This window comes from Sus scrofa, unplaced genomic scaffold (genome assembly GCF_000003025.6).
Source record: "Sus scrofa isolate TJ Tabasco breed Duroc unplaced genomic scaffold, Sscrofa11.1 Contig1815, whole genome shotgun sequence".
NCBI lineage: Eukaryota > Metazoa > Chordata > Mammalia > Artiodactyla > Suidae > Sus > Sus scrofa.
This window is the reverse complement of record NW_018084954.1, coordinates 313,937-324,271: the sequence shown is the minus strand read 5'-3', so window position 1 is coordinate 324,271 and position 10,335 is coordinate 313,937. Positions and strand designations below refer to the sequence as shown.

At 36.2% G+C, this 10,335-nt stretch overlaps 1 protein-coding gene across 1 annotated transcript; it reads left to right on the top strand.

Annotated features, from left to right (window-relative positions):
- Positions 1 to 970: 970 nt before the first annotated feature.
- LOC100627665 (olfactory receptor 5K1) lies at positions 971 to 3,727 on the top strand. Its single transcript, XM_003358844.2, has one exon. It carries the CDS (start codon positions 2,759 to 2,761, stop codon positions 3,725 to 3,727), a length of 969 nt encoding a protein of 322 aa, XP_003358892.1. The 5' UTR covers positions 971 to 2,758.
- Positions 3,728 to 10,335: the final 6,608 nt, after the last annotated feature.

Sequence of the window (10,335 nt, the reverse complement as noted above, 5' to 3'; positions counted from 1 at the left end):
TTGGATCCCCAATAATTATTATGGGTTTATCAAGTGTTAAAATATAGCAGACCTGGGAGTTCCCATCGTGGCACAGTAGTAATGAACCCACTAGTATCCATGAGGACACAGTCTTAGATACAGGTTTAATCCCTTGCCTTGCTCAGTGGATTAAAGACGAGACATTGAGATCTGTGGTAGAGGTCACAGATGTGTTTTGGATCCCATGTTGCTACGGCTGTGGTACGGAACTAAGAGCATGTCATTTTGTTTAAAAATGTGCTGATTATAAAAATAATACTTATTTGTAGACAAATTGAAATACAAGAAAATGACAAAGAAGAAAAAAATGACCTATAATTTTCATTGCACAGAGAAAACTAATGTTAAAATTTTGATGTGTTTTTGTGCTAACTTTCCTTTTCATACATATGTAATTCTTTACTTGGAAAATTAGGATAATTCTATATATAAAACTTTACATCTTCCACATATTTTTATTATGTATATTTTAATAATACATTGAATATTCTAAATAGACATAATTTTTTAGGTTATAATGTTTGTTGAGATTTAATTTTTAAATATTGTTTTATCAAAGTATAGTTGATTTACAGTATTGTGTTAGTTTCAGGTAGATAGCACAGTGATTCGGTTATATGTATATTCTTTTTCAGAATCTTTTCCTTTATAGATTATTATAAAATGTTGAGTATTATTCCCTGTGCTATACAATAATTTCTTGTTAAATATTTTATTTTATTTTTGCATTTCTAGGGCCACATCCACGGCATATAGAGGTTTCCAGGCTAGGCGTCCAATCGGAGCTGTAGCCTCCAGCCTGCACCAAAGCCACAATGATGTGGAATTGGAGCCGTGTCTGTGACCTACACCGCAGTTCAGGGCAACACTGGATCCTTAACCCACTGAGCAAAGCCAGGGATCAAACCCACATCCTCATGGATGCTAGTTGGTTTTGTTAACTGCTAAGCCATGACGGGAACTCCTAAATATTTTATATATAGCAGTACGTATATGTTAATCCCAGCCTGCTAATTTATCCCTTGCATTCTTCCCCTTTGAAATCCATAAGTTTGTTTTCTATATCTGTAAGACTCTTTCTGAAACAAACATTTTAAATGATTAAACAATATACCATCATATGGATGATTCACATTGACTTAATCATGCTGACAAAATGTTTACATTTGAATTTTTTATTATTACAAATGATGCTACAATGGGCATCATTATATGTAAATTTTTGACTGAGGCTCTAAATATTTCTGCTACATTCATAGTAACTGGTTAGAGATCTGAATATTTTTAAGAGTTTCCATAATCTATTACCAAGTTATTTTCCAATGATTGCACCAGCTAATACTTTGCCTAGGAATGAAATTATGTTCCCATTTTACTGTATTTCAAACACTATATGGCATCATCTTTAAAATGTTATTTTGATAGGCAAAATAAATATGCCCTCCTCACCACTTCAAACTATGTTTCTCTGATTATCAGTGAAGTCAAACATTTTTAATTAGTTAAAAAATTATATTTCTTTAGAGATTTCTGTTCCTGTCCTTTATGTATTTTCTAGTGATATTCCAACTGATTATAGAAACACTTTATGGAAGAAAACTATAGAAATTATGTCATATTAGTTGTGATAATTTCCTGGTTCGTATCTGACATTTGATGTTACTCTTGACGTTTTTGACAAAACAATTATGTAACTGAATTTAGCAATTTTTAACCCTCAGGGATGCTTTCGTTTCTTTTGATAGCATTTACATTTCTTTAGATTTCTTTATGCACACTCACACATGAGCACTTTTATATTTCATGCATAAAAGATATAAATACCATGAAATAGTCTTTAAAATTTTGATAATAGAAAAATACATAACATAAAATGTACAATTCTATGTTCCAGTATATACAGTTCACTGGCATTAAGTAAATTTATATTGTTTATAACCATCATCTCTACCAACTCCAGAATATTTTCTTCTTCCCAGACTGAAACTCTGTACACATTAAACAATAACACCCCATTTCATCCCTCCCTTGAAAACCACATTCTATGTTCTGGCTCTATGTGTTTGAATACTTTAATTCATGTTAAGTGGAATTAACGATATGTGTCCTTCTTTGTCTAGTTTCTTTCACTTAGCACAACTTCAAGTTTCATCCATATTTTAACATGTGTCAGAATTTTATTCCCTTTTTAGGGATGAATAGTATACCACTTTATGTCTACACCACATTTTGTTCATCCATTCATCCAGCAGTGGAAAGTTGAGTTGTTTCCACCTTTGGCTACCCTGAATAATGCATCTATGCACATGGATACACAAAATAGTCTTTCAGACAACATTGTTAATCTGTACAGACACAGTCATTGAAATTGTTTGGGAATATTTATACCAATTGCTGACGCCTAAATTATGAATCAGCTTTACCTAACCCACACAGAATAGTCTCTTTGCACTGAATATTCCTTTTAAGACCTCAAATGCCATCTTTGTGCATCTTATCAAATGTTTTTCTTGAAAATATTCTGGTAAATTGTTACATAACTAGTTTAAAGGTAAGAGGTCCTGAAGATTGATACTTATACAGAAATGGGCATGCACCAAAATGCATGTGACTTGTTAGAGCATTATGAAAGATGCTCCTTGTCCTTCTGGGCCAGGGAGAGCTCAGAGTTGAATTGGATGTATTATAAATTAGTACCTCATTTCTCCACAATTACTTTTCAACAGATAATTCAGGAATGGCTAAAGGAAATCAGACCATTAACAATGAGTTTATCCTCATGGGATTTACTGATCACCCAGAGCTGAAGACCCTTCTGTTTGTGGTGTTCTTTACCATCTATCTGATCACCATGGTGGGAAATCTCACCCTGGTGATAATGATTTCAAAAGAGCATCATCTGCACACTCCAATGTACATCTTTCTGGGCAACCTCGCTCTTGTGGATTCTTGCTGTGCCTCTGCCATTACTCCTAACATGTTAGGGAACTTGTTTTCTGAAAACAGAATGGTTTCTCTCTATGAATGTATGGCACAATTTTATTTTCTTTGCACTGTTGAAACAGCAGACTGCTTTCTTCTGACAGCAATGGCCTATGATCGCTATGTGGCCATCTGCAACCCACTGCAGTACCACACCATGATGTCAAAGAAACTCTGTGTTCAGATGACCACAGCAGCCTACATAGCTGGAAACCTGCATTCCATGATTCATGTTGGGCTTCTGTTTAGGTTAACTTTCTGTGGCTCTAATCACATCAACCACTTTTACTGTGATATTCTTCCTTTGTACAGGCTCTCTTGTGTTGACCCTTATGTTAATGAATTGGTACTATTTATATTTTCAGGCTCAATTCAAGTCTTCACTATAGGCAGTGTCTTAATATCTTATCTCCATATTCTCTTTACTATTTTCAGAATGAAATCCAAAGAGGGAAGGATCAAAACATTTTCCACCTGTGCATCCCACTTTCTGTCAGTCTCATTATTCTATGGATCTCTTATTGTCATGTATATTAGACCAAATTTGCTTGAAGAAGGGGATAAAGATATACCAGCTGCTATTTTGTTTACAGAAGTAGTTCCTTTACTAAATCCTTTTATTTATAGCCTAAGAAATAAGGAAATAATAACTGTCTTGAGAAAAATTCTGAAGGAAAACAAATCTCAAAAAAGTTTAAAACAAATGACATCTACTTTAGCTTAATATTTTAAATGCCACAAAAAAATCCAAGTGAAATTACGCAGAGAAAATGCACAAACTGTATGTAAAATATTAAAATGTATCATAAAGCAATCAATTTAAGCAGCAATATGTAAGGGAGAAAATATACAGCATGGAATAAACTGTACCAAATATTAATTGAAAATAAAAATCAAAACCAAATTTTGAGTTAATTCAAGAAACAACACAGTATGTTGCCAATATCATGGATTGGGTCAGCATCAGGGATTATCAGAACTCAAACAATAAGCAAAAGCTATACCTCAATAAAACTGAAAAAAAGTTTTTAAATTGTAAGACTGATAGCCATAAGTCTTTTCTCTAAGTCTGTGAGTCTGTTTCTGTTTTACGGATAGCTATACTGAAAGAGAGAAAAAGAAATAGAGAAAGAGAGAGAGAGAGAGAGAGAAGGAAAGAAAGAAAGAAAGAAAGAAAGAAAGAAAGAAAGAAAGAAAGAAAGAAAGAAAGAAAGAAAGAAAGAAGGAAGGAAGGAAGGAAGGAAGGAAGGAAGGAAGGAAGGAAGGAAGGAAGGAAAGAAGGAAGGAAGGAAAGAAAGAAAGAAAAAAGAAACAATCTGAATTCTATAATCTAAGGCATCTGTGATTGTACATACTATTGGGGAAATAGATGGAATGAACAAACACAGACTTGATTTCAGAAAGTGAATGTTGTGTAATAAACATAATGAGCTGTCACTTGAGAAATTTAGGGATTTTATGCTGTAAAATAAATCTGCCCTAAAGGAAGAGTAAAATGGAAAAAAAAACAATCGTCATACTGAGAAAAAAAGGAAGAAAAATAATGAATTATCAGTTAAAAGTATAAAGGATAACTCTATTAAACTTTAAGAGCCAACCCACATTAATAGCTTGGAACATGAGCACTTCAGTTAAGCTAAAAGGGTTTAAAAGTATGTGAAGTTCATGAGTGTCAGAGTTGAGGCAAGTGAAATTTGAGGAATCACTTTTAATAGCATTTTGAGGGATACTGCAGTTAGAAAAGATGTAGTAAGGAAATAAAGGTGTGAAATAAAAGTGAATATTACATTTCCAAGTTGAAGTTCCTATGGTATTGAATAATTAAAGATGGAATGTCAATTTTCAAGAGTAGTTATTTTCACGTTTATTTATTCCCAGATGTATATGCATAAAGATGCCATAACAGAAAGTTCCAGACAAGCAGCCAAACCTCGTTTAGGATCTGAAGAGGTTATTGTCAGTGAGCTAGGCTAGACTTCTCTGAGAGGTGAGAAAGGGCCTCAGTAAAGGGGACACTATTGATTATAGGTAGAAATGAAGAAAAGTATGCTTGTTAAACTATGGTCTTATCTATTTTATTTATTTATTTATTTATTTATTTTTGCCTTTTTGCTATTTCTTGGGCCACTCCTACGGCATATGGAGGTTCCCAGGCTAGGGGTCGAATCGGAGCTGTAGCCACCGGCCTACTCCAGAGCCACAGCAACGCGAGATCCGAGCCGCATCTGCAACCTACACCACAGCTCACGGCAACGCTGGATCGTTAACCCACTGAGCAAGCACAGGGACCAAACCCGCAACCTCATGGTTCCTAGTCGGATTCGTTAACCACTGCGCCACGACAGGAACTCCCACTATGGTGTTATCTAAAATATTTTTTCTGGAGTTCGCATCATGGCTCAGTGGAAACAAATCTCACTAGCATCCATGAGGACGCAAGTTCAATCCCTGGCCTCACTCAGTGGGTTAAGGATCTGGCATTACCATGAGATGTGATATAGATTTAAGATGCAGCTTGGATCTGACCTTGCCATGGTTGTAGTATAGGCCAGAGGCTACATCTCTCATTCGACCCCTAGACTGGGATCCTTCATATGCCACAGGTGCAGCCATAAAAACAAAAAAATAAATGAATTAATTTTTATTATTTTCATTATTGCAAAAGCTGAAGTTGTGGAATGCAGGTAAAAGTACATGACCTTAATTTGACATAAAGAAAGGATTACCTTCCAGTTACTTATTCAACACAGATCTCTTGAAAGCCTGACCTCTGAAGAACTGCTCTACATACTGGGATATATATTTTACCAAAATACCAGGTTTTCTATCTTCTTAGAAGAGAGAAAGTTGCCATGATATTAATTATTAACTCCTGGACCAAGAAGGACCTTTAACAAGTAAAAAAAAAAAAAAAAAATCCCCTTCCACCTCTTCACTTGATACTCTGAGGTCAAATCTAAATTCCCATAAGGCAACTGTCAGGTTGTAGCTATGATCCAGCCTCAAGAGGCACCCAAGGCAGACTTTACATGGAAAATCAAAATGGTTACCAGGATAGAAAGCCCAGAATTAAACCCACGCACCTTTGGTCAACTAATCTATGACAAAGGAGGCAAGAATATACAATGGAGAAAAGACAGCCTGTTCAATAAGTGGTGCTGGCAAAACTGGAAAGACATATGGATGGAAAAGAATGAAATTAGAACACTCCCTAATACCACACACAAAAATAAACTCAAAATTGATTAAAGACCTAGATATAAGACCAGACTCTATAAAACTCTTAGAGGAAAACATAGGCCAAACAATCTCTGACATAAACAACAGCAACATCTTCTGTTGACAATAAAACAAAAATAAACAAATGGGACTAATCAAACTTAAAGCTTTCTGCACAGCAAAGGAAACCCTAAACAAAAGCAAAAGACAACCCACAGAATGGGAGAAAATCTTTGCAAATGAATCGACTGACAAGGGATTCATCTTCAAAATTTATAAACACCTGCTGCAGCTCCATACCAATAAAACAAACAACCCCATCAAAAAATGGGCACAAGATCTAAACAGACAGTTCTCCAAAGAAGACATACAGATGGCCAAAGATGTTCAACATCACTCATTATTAGAGAAACGCACATCAAAGCCACTATGAGGTACCACCTTACACCAGCCAGAATGGCCATCATCAAAAAGTCTACAAACAATAAGTGCTAGAGAGGGTATGGAGAAAAAGGAACCCTAGTACACTGTTGGTGGGAATATAAGTTGGTGCAACCACTGTGGAAAACAGTATGGAGATCCCTTAGAAAACTAAACATAGAACTACCATTTGATCCAGGAATCCCACTCCTAGGCATCTATCCAGAGAAAATCACGACTTGCAAAGACACATGCACTCCAATGTTCATTGAAGCACTATTTACAATAGCCAAAACATGGAAACAACCTAAACAGCCATCGAGAGAGGAGTGGATCAAGAAGGTGTGGTACGTATACACAATGGAATATTACTCAGCCATTAAAAGGAATGAAATACCGGCATTTTTAGCAACATGGATGGACCTAGAAATTATCATGCTAAGTGAAGTCAGACATAGAATGAGACACCATCAAATGCTTTCACTGACATGTGGAATCTGAAAAAGTGACAGAATGAACTTCTTTGCAGGACAAATGCTGACTCACAGACATTGCAAAACTTATGGTCTCAAGAGGAGACAGTTGGGGGTTGGGAGATGTGCTGGGATTGTGGGTTGAAATCCTATAAAATTGGATTGTGATGATCATTGTACAACTATAAATGTAATAAATTCATTGAGTAATAAAAAAAATTTACAAAAAAAAAGAAATAGAAATTTTGAATAGAATGATTACTAGTAATAGGTTAAATCAGTAATAAAAAATCTCCCATGGAACAAAACAAGGACCAGATGGTTACACTGGTGAATTACTCCCAACAGTTAAAGAAAATTAATACCAATCCTGGAGGGACATCAAGACAGCTGAGTAAAATAACGTGGAACTCACCTCTTCCCACGAATACATAAACAATATATCTATATATGGAAAAATTCTCCTTGAAAACTATTGAAAATTGGCATAAAGATCCCTGTAAAACCAAGGCTATAAGCAAAACACAAAATAATTGGGTAAGAAGGAAATAAAAGTGATTACTTTGGAATATCTACTAAGGGGATTTCTAGTAAAAGGGAGATTTGGGGAGTAGACATCTACCCTTAGGAGTGAGCAGACCAAGTACATGATTGGGCATCCCAGTCCTGAGTTTCTTCATGGAGGAGACAAGCCACCCTTAGTTGGCTGGAAGGTCCCTGGGACTAAAAGAAGTGTTTTAAAAGCCCAGACTCTGCTCATGAGGAGCACACATGTGCTGGCTAGGCCCTGATGTGGGGCAGAGAGAGGGTTTCTCTACTGGGTGCCAGGTTTCCCATGACTACATAGCCATGTAGTCCAGACTGAGCCAAGTGAAATCTCTAGCCTTACTTACATCACTCCACTTTGCAACACTGGTTCTAGGGGAATAAGGACTGTGGAAAAACTTGACTGTGGGATGCAAATGCAAACTGGTCCTGGCCAGGTCCTAGGTGGGATGGTGGTGGCCATCATTGTCATTTATCCAAAAAGCACCTCAGAAACTGCCCATACCTCTAACAGAGGTGCTCTACCACATCTTGTTCATGATATATGCACAAAGATGGTATAGCCCCTCCCTGATTTGTGGCAAGTTTCCACAGAAGGCAGGAGGATCAGAGCTGGGAATGGTTGTCAATTCTGTGAACAAAAGAGTCATGCTCCCAAAGCAGGATGGAGAGAGATCTGTCCTAGCAGTTGCCTAGTGTCCCTCAAAAGGCTTGACATGTGCCCCAAGATCCAAACCTAGTGAATGTTCCAGCCCTGCTCAATTTACATCACAGTAATGTACCAGGTCTGGAGAAGCAACCCAACCTAATGAAAAGACTAACCTATGGGACCAGGAAGCAACCTATTTCCAGGGCAGAGCTTAGGTAGGGCAATGATGGCTACTGTGGTGCTTAGACATGTGTCATCTCAGAAGCCACCCAGATATCTGAAAGTGACTACTTTGTCACAGCTAAGCTCCCAACACATACTAAGAATCCACAGAGGCCCTCATCAGCCTTGTGAAATGGTTTCAGAACAGAACAGGGGCAAGGGTGGAAGATGCAGGAGGCAGTGACTGTCTGAGTCAAAGGGAACTTGCATCCAAGGCTGTGTCTGAGAAGAGCTACAGATGTCTACATATGTAGTATATTGAACCCACATCTGTGCACAGGACTCACTTGTTTCAGCACTTTCTTCCCTTGGAACAAAGGACCTGGTGAAGGGAGAAGGAAAAAACACATATAAATGTAACATAGCCAGCCCAAGCCCAATCCTCAGGGCTTCTGCTCCAGCAACATGTAATTAGAGTCACCCCTGACAGAGTGGTGAGAGCCAAAGGGCAGAGTGGAAGTTCCTCATCATAATCAGCACCAGAATCAGAATTCCTATCTCCAGACCAACCTTCTATCAAGGTGACAGCTGCCAGCACACTTTAAGGAAAGATGTGACTGGCATCCACATCCAATGCAGGTCTTCCACCAAAGTCATGCAATATGTACTGGGAAAGTCTTATGTTGGAGTTCATTCTTATATTCGAAATCATAATAGGTAATTATCTCACTTAATCACATACAAAGTAAGTTAAGCAAAATGAAAAGGCAGAAGAACTATTCCTAATTGAAAGAGCAAGTGAAAAAATAATAAAACCTCAATAAATTACCAGATAAAGAATGCAATATATATATATATAATAAAGTATGAATGGAATTAGGGAAAGTAATTGATCCAATAGTGAATTTTCAAATTTTATTGGAGAATAGTTGATTTAAAATGTTGTGTTAGTTTCAGGTATACATAAAAGTGAATGAATTTTATATATATATTATAATTTTACTTGTATATTTCATATATATTATATATATATATATGTCATCACGGAGTACTGAGTAGAATTTTCTGTGCTGCAAGTAGGTCCTATTAACTATAGATTCTGTATAAGCACTGAATGTTTTAATAAGGAATTGGGAAATATAAAAAAGACAAAAGCAGAAATTAATAGGTAAATACTGAAATAAAAACACATTAAAAGAAATGAAAAACAGACTAATTGATGCAAAAGAACACATATGTGATCTGGACACAGGATAAATAAAATCAACCAATAAAAACAGTAGAACGAAAAATAAATTTTAAAAATAAAGCAAATTTAAGAGATCTTTTATATAATATTAAGTGTTCCAACATTTGTATTATACAGGTGCCAGGAGTAGAAATAAAAGAGAAGAGATCGAAAATTTTTTATTTAACTTTTATTTTTTTAATTTTTAAAATTGTAATCAATCATTATTTCCCCAATACATTTTTTTCTACTGTACAGCATGGTGACCCAGTTACACATACATGTATACATTTTTTTCTCATATTTCCATGCTCCATCAGAGGTGACTAGACATAGTTCCCAGTGCCACACAGCAAGATCTCATTGCTAATCAATTCCGAAGGCAATATTTTGCATCTATTAACCCCAAGCTCCCAATCTATCCCACTCCCTCCCCCTCCTCCTGGGAAACCACAAGTCTATTCTCCAAGTCCTTGATTTTCTTTTCTGTGGAGAGGTTCATTTGCACCATATATTAGATTCCAGATATAAGTGATATCAAATGGTAATTGTCTTTCTCTTTCTGACTTACTTCACTCAGAATGAGAGTCTCTAGTTCCATCCATGTTGCTGCAAATGGCATTATTTCATTTTTT